Source organism: Thamnophis elegans, chromosome 11 (assembly GCF_009769535.1).
Source record: "Thamnophis elegans isolate rThaEle1 chromosome 11, rThaEle1.pri, whole genome shotgun sequence".
Taxonomy (NCBI): Eukaryota; Metazoa; Chordata; class Lepidosauria; order Squamata; family Colubridae; genus Thamnophis; species Thamnophis elegans.
Genome location: NC_045551.1, coordinates 15,827,309 through 15,850,866, shown reverse-complemented (window position 1 = coordinate 15,850,866; position 23,558 = coordinate 15,827,309). Strand labels below are relative to the sequence as shown.

At 44.0% G+C, this 23,558-nt stretch overlaps 1 protein-coding gene across 1 annotated transcript; it reads right to left on the bottom strand.

The window, feature by feature from the left end:
- Positions 1-11,755: 11,755 nt before the first annotated feature.
- PLPP6 (phospholipid phosphatase 6) lies at positions 11,756-21,948 on the bottom strand. Its single transcript, XM_032226111.1, is given in 7 exon segments — positions 11,756-12,859; positions 16,282-16,368; positions 16,371-16,404; positions 16,406-16,449; positions 16,452-16,607; positions 16,610-16,718; positions 21,886-21,948. Coding segments are annotated over 6 exon segments (777 nt in total). The 5' UTR covers positions 16,698-16,718; positions 21,886-21,948; the 3' UTR covers positions 11,756-12,491.
- Between the last annotated feature and the right edge of the window lie 1,610 nt (positions 21,949-23,558).

Here is a 23,558-nt window from a genome sequence, read left to right as displayed (position 1 = left end):
ATCTTTCTTTAACTGCAGAATATTTCTCTAAAACGATTTTTAAAGAATGAGAGCAAAGTGTATCAATTCCCGCACAGTCCTGCAACCTTCCGAAGAAAGCAAGAGGGCAGGCAAGAAGAATCCCACCATGACAATTTTGGGAAGAAGATGAAGTCGCTAGCCTCAATTCCCACTAAATTCATGAGATTTAAGGCACACCCCTTTTATCCCTCAGGGATTCAATATAGAGCTCAGACGTGCTCCCGTGTTTTATCATACACACACCAGCACGCCCACTCATTCAAGTGAACGATGGGCAATTGGCACTAGATTCCCAGATTGACATCGCGACGCTAGGAGAACAGGCAGCAGCCGCTTTTTCGAGCTTGTCGTGGAGAATTGCCTTTCCTTACACTGAAACAAGGGCCTCAGACTTGACTTATACCCATGAAACTGAGAATTTGTAGAATTTTTACCCTTGTTTCTTCCTTGTTCTCGCTGGTTCCTTCCACAGGAGAGCGCTATGCAAGGCAAAGAGCTCACCTGGAGAATTATTCCCACCGACTCCAGCTTATTCAAAGCCACCTGATATCAAAATGGCCAGAAATAGAAATCTAAGGGCGGCGCATGCGCAGAGCACTAGTCTTTTTTCTGCACTATGCGCCGGACAAAGCACGCTCAAAGGGTGATGAGGACAATGAAAAGTGTGTTGGGAACCATCGTGCTGCCTCTTATTGAACAGAAATCTCTCTGAGAAAAATAGCCCAGGAAGAAGGAAGGTTTGATGTCCTGATTTTTTCAGCTACAATCGGGTAGACCTGGGCAAAAGATAAGTATGGTGTAAGGTTAAAGATTGGGAATACAAAGCTCAGGGTAAGAAGCATCTTTCGGTAGCGAATTCTGGCATGGAAATTCTTTGTAAGCAGGCACAACTGAACGAAACTGAACGATACAGTAAAGCAACCAGTTGACCCTCTTTTTTTGCCTAACGCGTAGAACACGAAACAGAAAACCCTCCTAGCAGCAAAAACTAACGTCAGGGGAAACAAACATTCAAACACAAAAGCATGAGAAGAAAAGGTGGCTGGCGATGAATATAGGAATCTCAGTTCTGTTGCTCTTTAAAGATAGAATGTGAAGTGCAAACTCTCTCTTGTTGTCCACTGGTTGGTCAGATTTTTGCAAACCTCCTTATCAGGCCAGGCCAGAAAATTGGTTTTGTACCTGGTAACCAATGTTCTCTCTAATTTTTTCAGTGCGGAAAAGTATAGTATTTGAGCAGCACGTTTTCATGCCTGAGCACCTGAAATTTTTTCACAGATGTTTCACAGAGCAATTGATTTATAGGATCCGAATTGGAATGGAGAAAAATGGTTTTGTGCTTGTGTGTGTGTGTGTGTGTGTGTGTGTGTGTGTGTGTGTGTGTGTTTGAGTGAGTGAGGGATCCGGTAAGGGAATTGTGCCTATTTAGGAAATAAGGTAAAATATTGCAAACATGATCAATCGAAGATAAGTATGGGGACAGGTTGGGCAGTAGAAAGAAAGTGATAAAAGAGTGGGAGAGAGGAAGAAAAAAAGAGGGAAGGGAGACAGAAAGAGACAGAGAAGGACAGAGAAAGTGACAGAAGAGTGGGAAAGAAGGAGAGAGAAAGAGAGACAAAGAGAAAGAGGGTAAGAGAGACAGAAAGAGACAAAGAGAGAGAAGGGAGAAAGAGAGAGAAAGTGACAGAAGAATGGAAAAGAAGGAGAGAGACAAAGAGAAAGAGGATGAGAGAGACAGAGAGAGAAGAGAGGAAGAGGAAAGAGTAAGAGAGAACATCTCATTTCAACCCTGAGGTGCAAATATTCTCTTTGATTGGTAATTTTATTTGTCCATTTACTATCCAATACTCTCATTTCTCCTTAAGTTCATTAAGAATTCCATTCTTTTTATTGAATTTATCACAATACTGTGAGAACAACTTTTTCAGCATAGCTTTACGGCTATTTAAAATATATAGTAATTTAGGCCAGGTTTTCAGAACATTAGTATATAAGCCACTAAGTGCAAAGAAACAGATTCAGAAAGTTGGCTTCCCTTTTTGTAATTGCCTACTTCCTGCTTAATTTTCTACCTACATTTTTGATAACTGATATTCACTGTTGACCCAAGAAGCCCATCGTAGAAAGAAACCCTCCCTATGAACTTTGTTGGGTTTCCATGGAATGAAGTTTGATCTTTTTTTCAACCATACAGTAGCATATTCTTTCTAAGGAGGATATAATCAAGATAGTCCATAATTGCCTATCAATCTAACAGTATGGCGATTGACAATCTCTTTATATTTCAACTCTAACTCTTTCAGTCTTAAAGGTTTGGTGAGGAGAAATCCAAAAGTTCTTTTAAAGAGGAAAAAAAATGCTTGCACAATTGCACCCATTGAGACATGTATATATACACAACACACAGAAGGAAGTAGGGATACACACACTCGCGCTCTCCCTCTCCCTCCCTCCCTCCCCCTCCTTCTCCTCCCTCCCTTCCTCTCTCTCTCTCTCTCAAATGGCAAATCCGAGCAGCCGCTGCTGGGAGCCCGTCCCATGCCTTCTCCCAACCCCCACACCCCTTCTCTCAGCTGCTTTCTGTCTTGTGATTGCTGTCTCAAGGCTGGCTCTCCTCTCCTATTATTGTGGAAGGCGTCTCACAAAAACCACTGGGCGGCAGTTGGAAACTGCTGCGCGGTGTTTTGTTGCCACGTGCACAGCCGCGCACCCGTGCAGCTTAGAGGGAACAGTGCTGGTAACTGCAGCAGATTTATATGCACCAAAATGGAGTAATAGTGAAATACCCACAATGGAGGTGTGGATAGTGAAGATGGCAGATTTTCCAGAAATGCAAAATTGATCTGTTTGATTAGAGATAAAACAATATGGACTTTTATTTTAAAAACTGGGAAGCTTTTATGGACTTTCTGTTAAAAATTTAAAAAAGGAAAATTGTGATTTTGGATTTTAGATTAAAAGGGATTGAATATACCTAAAAGAGGTCCTTCTCTGTATGACTCCCTCCCTTTGGAACATTTTTCCTGCAGAAGTAAAGGCTGACCCTTGTTGTTGAAGGCCATGAAAACATAATTCTATCATTGGGACTGGGTACTCATTTGATTTGGAGCCAGTCATGTGGCTTGTGTTTGTTACTATCACAGATTGTGTGTGTGTGTGTGTGTGTGTGTGTGTTTAAGGGGTTTTTATATTGTTGATTTGTAATGTACGCCAGCGTACATTAGTGTGTGAGTTGGGCAACTATATAAACCTATTTAATAAATAAATAAATACGAGGAAAAAGGGAACCATGTTAAGGCAGGACATAAAGCGAAATTTGGACATAACATGAAACAGGGTCAGACTATAAGACCTCCTGGGGACCCCATCTATCCCTTCTATTTTATTATACATTTACTGAGTCTTGAACTGGAAACTTAACTCTGGAAATACAAATGTCAGACCACAACATCTGTTCTAAGGAGGCCAAGTCAATTAGAGGTTTTGCCTATGAGTCAGGCATATAGCTTAACCACAAAAGCCAGTATGTATTCAGTGCTTCCTGCTTGCATACTGCAGCCTAGACATGAAAGGGAAATACGGTAAAATTCGCTTCTTTGCTTAGAATTAAGGAATTTAGCCAATAAGAATGCTTTAAAATATTTCCGTGTTTTTGATGCTTTGAATACAATATAAAAATGTGTGTTTGGATTAGAACACTGTTCAGATGTTAGAAAATTGTTATCTCTATCTGAACCATTTGGCCAAATAAAGCTATTTCTTGATCTCGCAGTCCAAATCTCCTGATTTTCTGCAACATTTGTGGCAGGAGATTGAGGAGCAATATTTTGCTGAGGACGGCACGGACTGACCAGTGCCCAATTGGGGCCATCTAGCCATACCTTCAGGCGCCTCAGAGAGTGTTTCTCTGGAAGGAGACTCACGGCCCCCACTCTGGCACTTGGTGGTCACCGGACTGATCCAAGAACTACCACGAGATCAAGACAAGCTCATAAATAACGCCAGCTGAGAAAAGAAGACACCTGCAGGCAAGTATTGTGGGAATTGTAGACCCACTCGGTTGAGAGTGGAAGAAGGGACCCGATCACCCCCCTGAGCCCGGGATAGCATCCCTTCCTAACGGAACCGGCGTATCCTAATGAGGCTCTATAGTTGTGTGGGTGGTTAAGTCACCCCAGTTCCTAAAGGCAACCGTGATACTCCGGCACCTCAGGTCGGTGACGGTGTCTTAGAAATAGAACGCCTCTTCAATACATGTTACTCTATACATCTTGATCTTTAAAAATAGGCCAGCACTTGCTGGGAGATAAAAAAAAATTAGAAAAGAGAAGACACTGAACACCCCAGAACAAAGAAGAAGAGGAAAAAGAGTTGTAAGGTGTGTAGTCCTGGGTGGACAGGATACAACACTCTTAGAAAGAAAGAAAAAACCTGAGATATAGTCAGTTACCAGGATGAGTAACAAGCCTCAAAGAGGAAAGAAAAGAAAAAAGAAAAAGAGAGTCTCAATGAAACATTTAGTTCCTGTGATGTTTTAACTTGTTTGTTTGTCTTTCTTGATATGTGTGTTTTTTTGTTTTTGTTTTACAAAAAAGAAAAGAGAGTCTCTGACATCAGTGCCCTCCACCTGTGTATCTTTGATATGAAATGGTTGGCACTGAAGAAGTAGAAGACCCAGGAAGAAAACCAAAAAGGTTACCAAAGGGACAGATCAGGTGGACCACAAACCAGGTCCAAGGGAGCAATTGAGACAAAAACTCAAATTGTTCCTAAGGGAATTTTATTGCCAGGAGTTGAGGGGGAGCTACGTAAGGTGTGGATATATGCTCCATTCTCAATGGCTAATTTATATAATTGGAAAAATCAAATTCCTAATTATAGAGAAAATCCAGATGAGATGCACGTCCTTTTTGCATCCATTTTTCTGAACTCACCAGTCTACTTGGGCAGACATACAAAGTCTGATGGAAATTTTATTAACCCCCAGAGAAAAGAAGGCTGGTGAAGGGAACCATGAATAAGCTTTTGCAGAAGGATCATGCAAAAGATCTAAACTGGACATGGTTACTAAAGGAACCAGATTGGAAACCTTAGTCCATTCAGCTGCAAAACTATTGGACCTTAGTTTTGTTAGGACTCAAACAAAAGTTAAGAACTTAGGGAGGGTCTATTAAATTCAACAGAAACAGGATGAAAATCCAGGGGAAATCCTAGAATGCATTTATCAAACCTTTAGGCAATTTACTTACTTATTTATTTATTTATTTATTTATTTATTCATTCATTCATTCATTCATTCAGTCAGTCATTCATTCATTCATTCATTCATTCATTCATTCATTCATTCATTCATTCATTCATTCATTTATTTTATTTGTCTTGTATGCCGCCCACTCCCGGAGGACTCCGGGCGGCTCACAAAAGACAAGGGAAAGGGGGAAACTAGACAAAGACAACATATTAAAAACAAAGCCAACATTCACAATTTCCGTGGAGGTAGATGCTACTCAGCCCCCCCCCCCCCAGCCTGCTGGAACAGCTAGAACTTGGTGGCTTTGCGGAAGGCTGGGAGGGTAGTAAGGGTCCGGATCTCGACAGGGAGCTCGTTCCAGAGGGCCGGAGCTGCAACAGAGAAGGCTCTCCCCCGGGGAGTTGCCAGCCAACATTGGCTGGCAGATGGAATCCAGAGGAGACCTAACCTGTGAGATCTAATTGGTCTGAGAGAGGTAATCGGCAGGAGGCGGTCTAATATACCAAATTAGATCCTGAGGCTGAAGAAAATAAGAAATGGTCAATATGATCTTCATTGGTCAGTTTGCAGATGACATTAGAGCCAAACTACAGAAGACCAAGGAGCCCCCAGGAAAGGCATCTCTGAACTTGTGGAATTAGCATACAAAGCATATATTAATGCAGCTCAAATTTCAGATAAGGAACTTTAAAAGACAAGTGGAAACAAATTTTTTCCTCGTTGAGGCTCTTAGACATAAAATATGCATTTAGAGTTCTACATGCCCATGGGGCTTTTTGGAAAGAAAGTGCCTGTCTCTGTTATGTACAAAACAACTTAAAGACAGGATGGAATGGATGCCAAATTTTGCCCAGCTAGCCAAACTACCCTATGAATTTACAAAGGAGGGTGAAAAAGAACCCTTTGTTTGGGAGCGGGAACAGAAACAAGTGTTTGAAACAAAGACAAATGCCCTAAATCTGGCCACCCTCTTGCCTAACTAGGGGCCTCATGGGTGAGTCAAATGGTGGGAGAATTAAACAAACAGACAAAAGAAATCCAACAATATTGTGCGTCCCTTAGCCCACTGTTTCTAAGCACCTCTAGTCATAATATTCAGGTGGGAGAAAGTATAGGTAAAACACTGGAAAGGAGAAGAACTTGAAACCCATGTGGAAGGGCCTGTATACTGTGGTTAGGTATTCTCCACTTGCAGTAAGAGTATTGGAATCCAAGTTTTGGATTCACCGGACTCGAGTTAAGCCAGCTGCTGATATGTATTGGGAGACAGATGAGGATGAAGCCCGTCTTTTAGTGGTACACTTTAGAAAGTACCTCCTATAACTGTCCTACTGGCAATGGGCAGCAGACTACATATGGGACTCTACATGGGGCTGCCCTTGAAGAGTATTCGGCGACTTCAGTTGGTCCAGAATGCAGCCGCGCGAGCGATCGTGGGTGCACCTCGTTTCACCCACGTAACACCTATCCTCCGCGAGCTGCACTGGCTGCCTGTTGATCTCTGGGTGCGCTTCAAGGTGCTTGTTGTCACCTACAAAGCCCTTCATGGTATTGGATCTGGGTACTTGAGAGACCGCCTACTGCCAATTACCTCCACTAGGCCAATAAGATCCCATAGATTAGGCCTCCTCCGAATTCCATCAGCCGGTCAATGTCGACTGGCAACTACCCGGAGGAGAGCCTTCTCGGTGGCTGCTCCGACCCTATGGAACGAACTCCCCGTGGAGATTCGTACCCTCACCACCCTCCAGACCTTCCGCATAGCCCTTAAAACCTGGCTGTCCCGACAAGCCTGGGGCTAAAGACTTCAACCCCACCCGAATAGTATGACTGTTGCGTTTTTTAACGATGTATTGTTTTCATGTTTGTACTTTGTCTTGTACTTCCCTCCCCCTGGATTGTGAGCCGCCCTGAGTCCCCTCAGGGAAAAGGGTGGCATATAAATAAAGTTAAAACTAAAACTAAACTAATATGGGACAAAAGAGGCCTTACTGGTATCACCCCCGGAAGCTGACGTCTTTATGTATGGCCGAAGATTTGGAGGAGGAAGACAACGTTCTATTTATTCGATATAAGATGTATTAGGAAGTCTGGGCACCTGTCAGAGGATGGATAGTTGAGCATACATAGCCATAGCTGCATTATCTGTTGCTTTAGTGAGTGTGCTTGCCCTTATTGTGAATTGCTGAATTGGATATTCATTTTTCTGGAATTGCTTCCTCCCCAGAAAAGCAGGTGCTGAGTCAAAAATCATTGATTGTGACAGAGAGCATTCCGAAATCCCTGGAGACACACGTTTGAGAAAACCTGTGAGTGAGCTCTCTGTAGTGCTGTATTGGTCCTGGGATTGTGGACATTATATGTTGCAAACAAGAGGTGGTTTTGTGGAACACCTAAGACTGAAATTGCCCTTTCCCAAGTCACATATAACCCTAACCTTCTTGGTGATTTTGTAGATTAAGAGAATTGTGTTTGGATAGGTTTTGTGTAAAGGACAATTATGAGATTTTTTGTGACTTTGGTGTTATTGGCAAAGGGCCTGTTGTGTGATACCGTGTTTCCCCAAAAATACGACCTGTCCTGAAACTAAAACCTTGCCACATTTTTCATGTGGGCAAAAATATAAGCCCACTCCCAAAAATAAACCCCCTGGACAACCCCCCCTCCGGCCACACAGAGCACCTCTCACCGACCTAGCGGTATCCCGAAGGCGCCAAGCCGTGGGAGCCGGAAAGGGGGGAAAAGCACTCACGTTGCTTGTTGCTTTTGGGATACCACTAGGTTGGGGAGTGGCATTCTGCCTGGCCGGAGGGGGTAGTTGCTGGGACAGCTGCTCCCTTGCGAGTGGGCTCCTGAAGAGCCGGGCACAGCTTCAGGGGCGAAGCAGCCATGAGGTGACCACGCTCACGAGCAGTGACCCGCCAAATCCCCTCTCCAGCCGGGCAGAGCACCATTCAGTGACCTAGAGGGTATCACTAAGGTGCCAAGCCACGTGGCGCTCTGCCTGCCCCCCAGCTCCCGCAGCTTGGCACATTCAGGATACCCCCTAGGTCAGTGAATGGAGCTCTGCCCGGCTGGAGAGGGGGGTTGCGTGAGCGCCTGTTCCACCCCCAGCCTCACCAAGCCCTTGCTCAGCTCTCCCAGGGCACCACCACTGGCCGCCGCCACGCTCTGAGCTTCCAAACTCCAAAATTGGGGGCCAAGTCTTTCAGTATCGGCCGCTCTAGGAGTGCTCTCTATGGTGGGCCGGCTGCTGGAAGATTCGCTGTCCAGAAGACTCTCTATCGGCAGCTGGCCCACCATAGAGAGTGCTCCTAGAGCTTTGCAAAAGCTGGGATGGATTGTCGATAGAAATTGGCAAAACCTAAAAAACTTTGCAGCTGTTTGCAGATGCAGGGTGTTTCCCAATTGATGACAGCCTGTACTTTTTGTGGGTCTATTTCTATGCCCTCATGAGAAATGCAGTATCCTAGATAGTAAATTTTTTCCTGGTGAACTTCACATTTGGAAAATTTTGCGTACAGTTTTGCAGAGTGGAGTTTGTTTAGGACCACTTGGACCATGCTCTGCTTTTGTTTCTGTGTATATCAAAATGTCATCCACGTAAACCAGGACCCGTTTGTACAAATGTTCAGGTAGAACATGGATCTGCAACCTTAAACATTCAAAGAGCTATTTGGATCCATTTCCCACAGGAAAAAAAAACATGGGAGCCACAAAACCTGGTGGGAGTGGCCAATTCGATGTCACTCATGCCTACCCAGCCGGTCATTAGAGCAGAGAACTGGTTGTTAAAAAAATACTGGGAACCACAACACTGCTCTCTCCCCCCTGTATCTCTGTGTCTCTCACCCCCTCTATCACTCCCTCTCTCTGTATCTCTCTCCCCCTCTCTATGTGTCTGTCTCTCTCTGTCTGTATGCCTCTTTGTCTCTCTCTCTCTCTCTGTATATATCTCCCCCTCTCTCTCTTCTCCCTCTCTCAGAAAGCTAAGGCTGGGCAAGCTCTTCTTGGCAACTTTTTGGAAATCTGGGCTAACTGAGGAACAAGTGTGAGCTGCAGTGGAGGTTTCCCTTTGGGTGACCTCCCCTCCCCTCCTCCTCCTCTTGCGACCTCCTGGCCAGCTGTGGTGGGGCTGGGAGGGTGCATATGAGCAGGCATACCCTCAAGCAAGCAGGTGGGCTCGGCCAAAGTGCAGCAAAGGTGCATGCGAGATGGGTGGCTGCTCACTTGAGAAGGGTCTCCCTGCTTGTGCGCACCCTGCCAGCCCCACCACAGCCAGTCAGTGGATTCCAAGAGGAGAATGAGGGGGAGGGGGAGGAGAAAGAGGAGGAGGAGGGAAGCCTCCATCATGGCTCATGCTTGTTCCTCAGCCATCAGACAACACACTGTTTATGTAGATATTGAATTTTTAATAAAAACTTTTTAAAACTTAAAAAAAAAGAGATTTCTGGAACATTGCTTGGACAGATGAGACCTAAGTGAAGAAAATTGGCCATAATGCACAGTACCACATTTGGCAAAAACCAAATACACAAATCAGCAGAAATATCTCATATCAACTGTCAAGCACGGTTATTGGCAGTGTGTGTTATTGGGCTTGTTTCGCAACCACAAGACCTGGCCACCTTGCAGTCATTGAATCCACCCTGAACTCTTCTGTATACCGAAATATCACAAAGTAGGGGTTCCCAACCCCCAGGCTGCAGCACATCAGGCCATGACCTATTCAGAACTGGGCTGTGTGAGAGGCAGGGTGGTGCATACATGCAGCTCCACTTACGCATGTGGTGCCCCAACCGATTCTCTTCTCTCTTGCATGAGTGGAGCTGTGCACACATGTGTGAGCTTTGGCCTGCTGCTCATGTGACCCATTTCCCCTCTCCCCCATCACCCCCCAGCCAAGCCACCTGCTTCCGATGCTCCAAAACCAGAGGGGTAAGAGCAGAGACTGTGTGGCACCAAGGCTGCCTGTGCAGGATACTCAATCCACTTTTGGAACGTCTGACAGCCTCAGTGAGTCTGAAGGAGCACGAGACAACAGACCGAAAAGCTTCTCTTCTCTGCACCAAAAGCTTTTATAAATGGACCAAAGGCTTCAGGGGAGCAATCTCACATTGCTTCAGGCCTTCCATCCTTTTGCAAAAGTTTTCCGCACGGAGAAGCTTGAAGGAGTGTGAAACCACACCCCAAAGGCTTCTCTCTCACGTGGATGGAGCTGCAAGTACACATGCTAGCTCACCACTTGCACAGCCCCATTCCCCTCTTCCCCCCTCAGCCAGCCGCCGAGCCACAAAGATTTGACTGTTCTAGAGTCAAATGTCAAATAGCTAAAGCTTGGCTGGTATTGGGCCATGCAACAGGACAATGATCCTGTTCTGACCTAGGCTTCCCAAAAACACGAAGCCTACTCCTCGTACCGATAAACCCCCTTTCATTTAGCCTAAAGTGAATTCCTCTCCAAAAAGTCCTGGCCAACAGTCTTTCAAGAGATTTCACAACTACAGACTTTTATCAGGCTTGGAGAGCTGCTAGGACGATATATTCCAAACACCACTCTGTAGCATACAATACTTGGCAAGAAATCAGAAACAGGTCACCACTCTAATGAATTGAACTAATTGTCTCTCATTTCGCTCCTCTTTATTCCCTATGGGAGGGGCCATTCAGTATAGCCACCACCTGTGGCTATACTCCCGAGTCGCCTCTTGTTCCTTAGCTGTTTCCTTCTCCTGGCAGATCTGCCCATGTGCACACTGGAAACAGGCTCCAGCTGTTCTTCTGCCCCACTAATGTCCGACTCCGAAGGCAGCTGATAACTGTCAGACAGCCCTGTCCCTATCTCTGTCTCCAATGCATAGCACTCATCCGAGCCTTCCCCAGACTCCAGGACTGGCCCATGTTCCTCCCCAACCTCCTCACTGTCCAAATCTGCTGCCAGATCTGCTGGCGGGTCACAACAGATCCCAAATACACAAGCAAATGTACAACAGAATGGCTAAAAAAAGAAAAGAATCAAGCTGTAGCAATGGTCCAGCCAAAGTCCAGACTCAATCCAATTGAAATGCTGTGGCAAGACCTGAAGAGATCTGTGCATAAACAAATGCCAAGAACCTCAATGAACTGAAGCAATGTTGTAAAGAAGAATGGGCCAAAATTCCTCCACAATGATGTGAGACACTGATAAAGTCATGCAGAAAACAATTACTTCAAGTTATTGGTGCTACATGCTATTCATTTACAACAGCAGAGCTGGCTCTGAACTCAGAGAAGTCTGGGAGTTGAAGTCCACAAGTCTTAAAGTTGCCAAGTTGGGGAACCACTGATTTACAAGGTGTACTTAGTGTTTCACACATGGCTTCTCCATGTTGGCTTTCTCTTTGTAAAAAAATGATGACATGGTGTTTTACTGTGATGTTTACTGTGTTTACATGATTTTTACAGTGTCCTGATAGGTAAAACCATAGAACTCAAAACTCACTTTCTTTTCACATGACTATATATTACAAAATTGATATGATTTATAAAGCAAATTTTAAACTCTGCAGAAAAGAACTAATCAACTTATATGTCAGAATAGCTAAAATTACAACAAATGCTATTATTTGAATATCAAAAACTATCAGTGCTAATTGGAATACATACCATTTATGGAATCAGTTTGACAATAGCGTTTATAATTTTATGTCATTATTTTTGTGTCTTATTGTGCTACAAGCAGACTCATTTTACTAATTCGCACAATTATTTCTAGCCTAATCACAAATCCTGTAAAAATAAGGGGACACGAGTGGCTGATCTGTTCAAAAGCAGTTTCAATGTTCTGTCATCCCAAAGTATAGGTTTGTGTTGTTTTTATGTGTTGATTCATAGTCCAGCCAAGGAATAAACCCACAAATCACGATTAAACAACGTGTAGCATAAGTGAGAAGATTCGACAATAAATAATCCGCCTAAATGGCATGCTCCAACTTACATTTATTGGTCCATTTTTTAAATACATTTTATGTATCAATGTCCTCAATACTGCATAAAATCATGCAAGAGAGTCTGCTGCCTGGCAAGCCTTTATTTTTCTGAATTAAGCCTTCCAGAGCAAACTTTATGTTAGATCGCACATATTGTGAAAATCTTGGCTCTATTCATTTAATTTTGATGATCAGATGAAGTATCACAAATGTTTACACTAAGACAAATGTTCCTCTTCCCTCAAGAACCATCAGTTCCACAAGACAAAGAGGACAGGAGCATTTACAGGTGACAACCAGAAATATTCCACCAAATTATATTGCATGTAGCCCATGCTTAGCCCAAAGACCACATCTGTTACATTATGTCTGCCGAGAATCACCCTAGAGATTCCCACTATGAAGGTCCAAAGTATAACCAGCACTCTCAGAGGGATTGCAAGTACAAGATGATGTAGTATAAATCTGCACACCATGGCGGCTCTGGTTGCATGGCCTGAAGGAAAGGAATATTTATCCACAGAGAGAGTGGCAAACATATCCATCTTGTTGTGGACTGGGCGTCTTCGTTTCACCAGTCCTTTTACTGCTGCCACCAAAACTAGATCAAGAATCAGAGCTGTGAGATAAGGCAGAGAAACAACTTTCAGATATTTTAAAAGAGAAACACTACAAATGACAAAGCTTTAAACCTAACAAATAACAATGCTGCCCGTGAATTCACTTTTCAGATGTAGAAATGTTCAAATTACATTATTTTAGGTTTAAGGGAAGTCTATTCAATTAACAAGATTCGGTGTGACTTTTGCAGCAGCGCTGTAGGCTTACAATCATAAAATAACGATGGATTTCCATACCTGAGAAATTATACTTCTCAATATTCTGACCCAGGAACTTTATGCATATTTCCACATCTAGGTCCACTTCAGTGGTGGGTTTCAAAAACTGTTCGAACCTACTATGTGGGTGTGGCCTCCTTTGTGGGAGTGGCTTGCCGCCCATATGACCGGATATGAAGATGCCAACGACACTTGTCAGAACCACCTTAAATTACCTCACACACAGCACTGGCCTGCATAAGAATATGATGTAAACTTGTTTTTTAAAAGGCATCTTTGGTTTGTGTTAAAACAACTTCAACACACGGAATGTTCTGATTGCACCACAAACATAGTAGTCATCCTTACCTTTCACAGAGGCACTGAGTTTTATAAATATGAGCATGATAGTGTAGAATAATCATATCCAAGGACCAGTGATGGTTTCAAAATTTTTTTGGAACCTCTTCTGTAGGTGTGGCCTGCTTTCCGGGTCCACTGGTGGAACCTCTTCTAACTGGTTCAGTAGATTTGACGAACTGGTTCTACTGAATAGGTGCAAACTGGTAGGAACCCACCTCTGGTCCACTTCACCACAATGCTCATTTGTCCAGGTACTTCTGGATTGTCATTATGTCTAGACAGAGAATGTGCTGGGTCTTATCAAAACCCAGACGCCTGCATAGTCCCTGCTAACTTTGTGGTTGGGCCCCTCAGCCACCATTTCCCACTGAATGAACGTGTATTTGAAACACATTCCAATCTTTTAATGGCCTTTCAAAAGTTAAAAAGGTCAGAATAAAATAGCAAAGATTTTATTAATGGCATACATTTCCACAGTAGTTAAGGATGTCTTCAAGTGTGAAGAGGTGCTATTGCTATCTTTACTGTATATTCTTGCCCTAGCATATGCACACAGGTTAAGGGAAAACTCCAAAGTTCCAGGTTTTTTATACCATGGCCCAGAAGTAAACAAACTTATCACTAAGGACCTGAGGATTTAGAGGAGGTAAAGCGGTTTAGTTCAATATCTGAAAATATATATCCAGGCAACTACATTCAACTTTATTGTTGGTACCATGATGGAAGATCACAATTGAAAAACAACACAGGATTTGGAACAGGATCTGGGGAACTTAATATGTATCTTTGTAAAGTACTTGTTAGGGCCTATATATGCACCAAATAATAATTGTATTATTTGGGTTGAATGTACTCACAGAGCATACAATGGCCCTTTGGCAAAGAAGAATATTTGGAGGGCTGTGATAATTCTTTGAGCTTTGTGTATCACATATTCCATGTGTAACTTGCATATTATGACACAAAATACAATTTTAAGGTACTTAAATTACTTGACCTGCTATATTGAATGATTATATGCGTTTTAGGACATTTTGTAAACAGCAGTACTTTAGTTTTATTTTAATTAATTCCTAAGGCTTCTCCATTACAGAGTTCAGCCAAAGCACACAATGCTGTTTTTAAACCAATTTGAATCTGGGAGAACAGCACTGTATCATGTCCATATAAAAGAATTTCCACTATTATGGAAACTATCTACAAAGAAAATCAAAGGATAGAAAGGTGAAAATATTATTCTTATCTCTATCAGTTCTCTGTGATATTATTCACATTTCGGGCCAATCATCACAAGAGAAAGAAACACAAATACCATATTTTTCGGAGTGTAAGACGCAAACCCCCCCCAAAGAGAGGGTGAAAATCTGGGTGCGCCTATACTACAAATGTAGCCGCCTGGGTCATCTGGAAAGGGGGAGGTGAAGTGGGCACTGCACAGGAAGCGTGGCATAAGACAAGGTGACTTGCTTTTTTTAGACTCCCGCTTTTCCAGACAACCCAGTCTTCAGCTTCTGTTCCTCGCCTGGGAGATGGATCTGGCCAGGAGGAATACAAGCCCCATTTTTGCAATTGGGGAGGAAAAAGAGCATTTCAGGCACCGGGTGATCCCTGCAGCCTGGAACCTGCTCGCCGCCTGAAATGCTCATTTTCCTCCCTGATTGAAAAAATAGGCCTTGCATTCCTCCTGGCCAGATCCATCTCCCTGGCCAGGAGCAGAAGCTGACCGCCCTCTAACTGGATTGTCTGGAGAAGGGGGAGGCTGAGCAGTGAGCAACCTTGCCTTACATGTCTCACACAGCTCCCGTTTCAACCTGTCCCTTCTAAGAAGGTTCCAGGCAGTGAGAACACCATGCTGCCACCTGAAAACACTGTTATTGTGCGCTCTGCCATCCGGAACCGCCCGAGAAAGGGCTGGTGAAGTGGGCGCTGCAATCCCCCCAATCTGTCATGCAGTGCTTATTGCTACTGCTGCTACTGTGCCCATCTACCGTATGTTTTGCTGCAGACAGATGCGGAGAGACTGGGGGGTGGGGGTGGAGAGGATCAATTTCCTCTGCATGAAGACTTTTCTCAGGACCCTAGATCTCCACTTTCTCTCCAGAAAAAGCTATTGGCTTCGTTGGGATTTTGGCTAGTGAAAGAAGCACGGGATGGAAAGGAAACTCGGAATGTGGCAGCTGCCAGGCTCCAGGAATACAGCGCTCCTATATTCGAAGTTTCCTTTCCATCCCGTGCTTCTTTCAGTAGCCAAAATTCCTCCCCCCCCCCCCAATCTCTCGGACCTGTCATGCAGCAAAGAGATAATGGTCGCTGCGAGGAACCATTAATCCAAATGGAAGGGATCCCCACCCCTCCTCATCCAATGGGCTGTTCCCAGCCAAGCACAGCAGCAGCCATTCAACAGCTCCCACATGTCTTTTCCTCCTCGCTGAAGAGAAGAAGTGAGCTGATTGCTGCTCCTTGGGCCAAGCAGCTCACCGTCACCGCCAGTCCGAGGGAAGGAGAAAAAATAAAGCATGGAGAGAAATGTTTGGTCCTGCCCTGCTGTGAGAGGGGTAGATGGATTTCAGATTGATAAAGCCTTACTCTTTGAGTAAGCGAGTTGCATTTTTGTCCTCCCCCGGCCCCCAGAAGCACTTTGCAGGCCTCCCAAACTCTCTGCATGCCCCATTTTTCACAAAAAACAGGGCATGTAGGTGGTTTGGGATGCCTGCAGAGTGCTCCTGGGAGCCAGGGAGGGCAAAAAACCTATTTTTTATTTACCTCTTGGTGCGTCTTATACTCCGGTGCATCTTATACTCCAAAAAAATACGGTATAAGGAACAAAACCTCCACTGGGTAAGGCAAAGAAGACTCTTACCAAAGAGTAGATTGAGCAGCACCTCACGACCTGCTGAGCTGCCACTTCTGTAAAGCCCATACAGTGTACCAGTTAGCCAAGGAATTCATGTCCTGACACCTCTATGACCATCATGAGAGGACGGGACACTGCCCCATGGGGAATTCTCTCCAGCACCTACACCCAGTAGTTAGAAGCCCACAAATCAACAGCCAAAAGAGAATGCAGGGCAATACTCCAGAAAGAAGGGTTGAGCTTCATACAGTCCTCTTCAGGTAAAGCCTGTTGAGTGCCAGTACTAGTAGGAGAGTCTTTATGATGAGACGCATTTTCTGGGATATTGGGCCTTTCTGATTTGTCAATGACAAGAACTCTAGCCTACTGTCATAAGCCCGTCTCTCACGTATGCTCTTTGGACTGTTCCTAGGACTTGGCATGATGATGCTGATACAGCTTATCTGTGGAAGAAAAAGAAAAAGTTTGTTGCATCAAACCACATGTTTCTATACCTAGAATCATACAGATGGAAGAGGCTATGTAGGCCATCAAGCCCAGCCATGTGCTCCATATAGGAATCCAAACTATGCATCCTCTTGAATTCACCCAAAGCCCACACACTGTAATCGTTGAACTGTTCTTACTATTAGCAAAGGGTATTTGACATTCAGTGCAATTGGTATCTGCCTTCTTATAATTTAAATTCATTATTCTGTGACCTATAGAAATGAAAATGACATCCTTTCAAGTATATGGACAGCTCCATTACAGGTGGTCCTCAATTAATGATCACTCATTCAGCAACCATTCAAATTTGCAAAGGAGCTGAACAAATAGTATCTGAGAATGGTCCTCAATGTTCTGGCCATTTCAGCACCTCCACAATCATATGATCATGAAATGGCAGTTGGTCTTACCTGAATTGCTATTTTTGGGGCTGGGACAGGAGGCTCCAGTAGAGGTATTAACACAACCAATTGGCCATGAGACTGGGATGAAGCTGAAGCCACGCCTCTGTGCTCCACCCTTGATTTCCAGTTTATCGAAGTGAGCTCCCCCAAGACCTGAAAACAAGGCACAAAGGAGAACTCCCTCCACCACAGCTAGACTAACTAACCTAGGGTGGGAACTAGAGCCTCCTGCCCCAGCCCCAAAATAGCAGTTCAGGTAAGCAACTGCCATTTTCCGGAGCGAGGGACAGAAGGCTCCAGTAGAGGGACCTGCCAAAGCTAAGTTCCCATGGGCGGGAAAACTACTGATCTGCAATGACTTGCTGTAGTACCCAACTCCTGAATGCAGCATCAAGCCGATGCGAACGCATCCAACCTGTACTGCCGAATAAACAGCGATGGTGAGGCCCACGTTGCTGCTCTGCAAATTCGCCTATTGGAACGTGCGAGGCCCAAGCTGCCGAAGTGGCCATGCTCGTTGAATGTGCCATAATACCGGCTGGCACAGGCAACTTCTGGGCCTCTTATGCCAGGGCAATAGCCAAGTAGATCCACCGACTAATGGTGGTAGACGTAACCCTCTTACCCAGCAATGAAGGTTGGAAGGATAGAAATAGCACCTGTGACCTCTGGAAGGAGGCCGTCTGCTTCAAATATATATGCAGGGGCCCGCCGAACATCCAACCGGTGTCACTGCTGTTCCCATTCCCTAACCGGATCCAGACAGAAGTCCGGAAGTATAACCTCCTGGGAACGATGGAACTCATCTTTGGCATAAAAATCGGATATAACCTCAATACAACCCTGTTGCTGTGGAACACGCACAAATTGTCCCTGGAGGAAAGTGCCCCCAATTCTGACACTCGTCTAGCCGATGTGATAGCCAGTAAAAACACCACCTTAAGAGTTAGGAGCTTCAGGCTAACTGTCCTCACTGGCTCAAAGGGTTCAGCCATGAGGGCCCGCAACACAGTAGGGAGGTTCCATGTGGGAAACCTATGGAGCATGGGAAGGCATAAGTTGGAGACCCCCCAAATAAACCTCTTAACATTGGGTAATTGGGTGAGGGAAACAGAACCTTCGCCTGGAAGAACAGTAGCCAGGGCAGCCAGCTGCCAACACACTGTGCTTAGGGAAAGCCCCCTATCCAACCCATCTTGGACGAAGTCTAGTACCTGTAGAACTGAGGCCCTTGTGGGCACCACCTGGGCAGCCTGGTACCAGGTCACGAAGGAAAGCCATGTGGAGTATAGATCCTTGTGGTGGATTGTCTGTGTGAGGCCTCTATGGTCCTAATCACGCGTGCTGACAAATGAACCCCTCTCAGGTGCTCCCGCAGCCAGTGTGGCTCCGGAGTGAACTAACCTCCCCTGGTGCAACTCTATCTCCCTCTCCATAATCTGCCAAGGAGGCTGGACCAACAGGATCATGAGATCTGCAAACTAGGCCCTCTGCAGCCATATGATGCCACCAGGATCAGGCTCTGTCTGTTCCCTAACTAGCTTCTGAACGACCCCGGGAATGAGGGGGAGGGGAGGAAAAGTGTACAGTAGAGGTACCAGTAGAGGATATAATCAGGAGAAAAATTATTTATGTCTTGTTTTTTGGCCAGACTGAGATGAACTGGAAATCAAGGGTGGAGCACAGAGGCGTGGCTTCATCTTCATCGCAGTCTCGTGGCCAATTGGGTGTGTTAACACCTCTATTGGCGCCTCCTGTCCCTCGCTCAGCCTAGTAGCCAGCCTAGATTTCTGATTGTTGCAATGTCCCACAGTCACATGATGACAATTTGCAACCTTTCCTTTTAGCTTCTGACAAGCAAAGTCAATTGGGAAACCAGCAGGAAGTCAGAAGCTGCAGTCCAGGGGTGGGTTTCTCACCCCGTTCCAACCGGTTTGGTTGGAACGGGGCCGGCGGTGTCCTTGTGCACGTGCGCGGTGCACGCATGCGTACTAGCGTCTGTGCGATGCTCCAGCTGCTCCTGGAGGATCGCGCAGGCGCTGTATGCGTCCTGCGCATGCGTGGAAGCGCAGAACTCGTCAAAACGGGTAAGGAGCGCGGGCGGGGCGGGTGGACCCTTCGCCGTTCCCGGAAGTTACTTACTTCCGGGTTCGCCGACCAACCGGTTCGCAGGGACCGCCGTGAACCGGTTGAAACCCACCCCTGCTGCAGTCATATGAGGTCCTTGTTTGATGACTTTCATGGTCTCTGCAATTGGGGACTGCTAGAAAAGTCATTGCTAGGCAGCATGGTCAAATGACTTCACACTTTATGATCATCTCACTTAGTGATGGAATTCGGGTCCGAATTACAATTATTTAGGAAGGACTACCTGTACATACACTTTTGTGACTTTTTCTCATGATCAAATACCAAGCTCCTTTAATTTATCTACATAGGATATACTGTAGTTTCCAATCTCTACATCATTCTCACTGCTTTTTTCTGAAACTGCCTCTGAATCTTTCTTTAACGTGTTACCCAAAACTGGACACAACACTTGAGATAAACTCTAACAAAGGGAAAAGAACTGCTTCCCCTGTTTTGATAATTATATTTCAATTGATGCAGCTCAAAATTGTATTTGTTTTGAAGCCACATTACACTCTGCCTTATATTCATTTCATTACTGTTTTATTTCTGCCTTTTTCTGTATAACTCTATTTATTTCATCCAAATGTATGTCAACTGCACATTTGATAGACATTTATACCATCTATTTATACAAGCCACTAACAAAAAAACCCACTGAAGAGCATATTGATTTTTTTCCCCATTTTATTCGGAATTTATCTAAATATACTATTTTGTCATTGCATGCATTCTTTGCTAATATTATGATTCTGGCCATTACCTTCTTGGCATCACTCCAATAGTTACAGGCTGCTCATTTGTATTCCTATTTGTGACTTTTCTCTTTGTTTTATTTGTCCTTTTTTGTTTTTAGATGTTTACTAAGTTTTTTACATGGTCTATTTCTGCTGTCCTCCATTATTTTTTCCCAATGAAGTAGTTCACAATTATGCTTCAATATTCAAAATTCTCAGAAAATTTGAACTTGTTTGCCCATTAGATTTTTGTGCTATAGAATCCTACTCGTCATTGCTCTAAATATATTAAAATCTTCTATTTTAACAAGTCCTTAAAATGTGTTTGATAATTATACATTTTTGTTTTTCCTTAAAATTAAAAATGCTATCATATTGGCACAGTGTTTCTGCTATTTCCACTTGCTTCGCAAAGTTGTTCCTAGATTGCTATTGAGTCAAAGAGAACTGATCCTCTTCTTCCTTCCTTCACATTTAAAGGAAAGTTATCAGCAAGACCAATTAGGTTTTATAACATCTTGTTTGACAGAATTTATCATCCAACAGAAGTTGGGGTAATTAAGAGCTAGTTTGGTTTAGTGGAGACTGCATGAAAGCCAGCTGGGTGACTTTGGGCCAGTCATTCTATCTCAGCCCAACCCACTTCACAACCCTAAGGCAGCATATCGTTTCAAACTATATGTAGTGCCTGGTGACAGCTCAGAAAGAGATGACAGGCAAGGGGGGGGGGAGATACTGATTCATATTTTTAGGGGATAATATATTTAAACTCTCACTGGCTGTGTGCGTGTATTTAAATTGCCACATGGTTCAGACTAGTATTTATTGGTAATGAAGATAGTTAGCACCCACCCCTCTCCTAGAAGAATGAAATATTTTAGGAAATATTAAAAGGGCAGAATATTATATTTCCCTGGATGAGAAAAGGAGAAACATGTTTTAAAGACAAAGCTGCTCCCCTTCAGCTCCAGGGTGATGGGATTAAGACATGACCCTCGGGACATAATAGGATTAGCCCTCTACCCATCTCACCACCTGGGGAGATTACATCACCCAACAAGATTGACCAAGCCTGGGACTCAAGACAACCTAGTTACCCCTGGCTGACTCACATGGGAGTCCAACAACCAATCAGAATACATTTCTTTCACAGGAACAGGAAGCTCCAAGGTTGGGCCCAAGAGATGATATACCTCCCTCTCTCTCTCCCCCTCTCATATATATGCTCATTGTGCCCAGGCTGCAAAAACCCCATGTGCTCCTGTTTACATTAAACCATCCTTCCAAGCAGTCTGGATGTTTCCAGTGCCTTTTCCCCCACTTGGAATTGAACCCAGATGGCCATACGCAATCACATGTACACCCGTTTTTTTGCATGTTTGAATTGATCCCTAAATACGTTACATGATACTATGAAAACATTTTTGCTAATTATTAATTTCTAATTAATTAATATTAATTAATATTAAATGTCAATTACTAACGCAAAGATCTTTATTTAACAGCTTAATTACAATTAATGCATATTATAGGAAACAGCTCGGCCTCTAGGGAACAGAGAACTTGGGAGTCTTCGAGTATGGTCGATTTAGGGTTAGCACCACGCACATCCCGTGGATAACAAGGGGGAAGAAAGCATCAGATCGCATTTCCCACGGCTCCTTTTCTCGCCTGACCAAGGTCTGCAGGGCCCGCATGTCTCTCGTGGCTCAGCGGTCGCCCTGTAGGAACTCGCCATGCAACATCTTCCAAACCCACCGCCCTGCTAAGGCGCCGCCGCCGCCGCCATGTGACTGCTGCCAACGCCCGCCCATTATCGGCCCCCTCCAGCCGTTTTTGCCCCACATTACCGAGCGGCCTTTAACTCGGCGCAGTCGCCTCCTCTTCCACTTGTGCACCAGAACAAGCCACGCCCGGACGGGGAGCTGGGATGACGGAATAGGACGCGTAGGAGACGTGAGAAGGCATGCATATCCAACTACTTCCTTGTGCTGTGTGAACATGGGTGTTTTTAAGTGTTTGATCATTTGATTTTGGCTTTCTTCAAAGCGGCGGATATGCGAAGATTTCAAAAACAGAATTTGTAATCACAGTAAAAAAAATGCTGCACGTTTTAAAAACAACACTGGCTCCCTCGGCTAAGAAACGAAGATGAGGATCGTCCCCTGGAGCACGACAGACTGGACAGGGAAACCTTTTACCTATACCCAGTGCGCGCATCATTGTACCGATAGAAGAGAATATTGATAGCTGTGGTTGAACACGTATAATCACTGCGTTGACCTGTGCTGGCAGGAAATATTTTCTTTAAGGATTTTGAAGGAAATGCTTAGAAATTATAATGTTTTGAATTCACTTATACATCACCTCCCCGCTCCCCCCCAAAAAACCCTTCACAGGATAGGGCAGCCATGTTTTTGTGGTAGCCCAAAGTCAGAAAGTATCTGGTAACATCTTGTAAGTTTAACCTATCTTATAAGCCATGTACTTTGAGATACAGCTGATAAACAGATAGAATTAAAGAAAACATTTTTAAAAAATAAAATTGGTTTTCAAAGGTCTAGAAGACCTTCCAAGCTTTCTTACAGCCCTGCAATTCTGTGATTATGCATAGCTTGATTGGTTTTGAACTGGTGCAGAACCAAGTATTGATCTTTGAGTCTAATCCAAAATCCATTAGTAATTGTTGCTAAAAAAATGTTTTATTTGCAGTTGTCTTTTCACACCATATATATTTTGTGAACAGTGTATTGACTGGGTCAAATCTTTTTTAAACAGTGCTAACAAGAATAATACAAATAAGTATGTGTAATCCTACTCTTCCAACTTCAACAATACTATTCTCTCTTTATAATTCTTTATCATTTTTCCCATTAATTCATTTAAACATAGGTAACATTTCTTTGTGCCATGTTATTTGTTATCCCCTACTAAATTACTAAGGACGTAGTAGCTCAGTGGCTAAGATGCTGAGCTTGTCGATCAGAAAGGTCAGCAGTTTAGCGGTACAAATCCCTAGCGCTGCATAATGGAGTGAGCTCCCATTACTTGTCCCAGCTTCTGCCAACCTAGCAGTTCGAAAGCATGTAAAAATGCAAGTAGAAAAATAGGCACCACCTTTGGTGGGAAGGTAAAAGCGTTCCGTGCGCCTTCAGCATTTAGTCATACTGGTCACATGACTACGGAGACGTCTTAGGACAGCACTGGCTCTTCTGCTTTGTAATGGAGATGACCTCTACCCCCTAGAGTCGGGAACGACTAGCACATATGCGCGAGGAGAATCTTTACCTTTACTAAATTACTGTTATTTAATATTTTAAGAATTACATTATTCCACCATAACTTCAATATTCCAAATGTGTAAGGTAAAGCCAAATATTAACAATATTTAATCAATCCCGGGAGTGTATCTCAAAATCCGCACTATTTCTAATCCTTAATATTTTAAATTCACAATATACTTTAACACATTATTAATGTTGATAATACAATTAGATTAATTAATTCTAAATTTTCATCTACT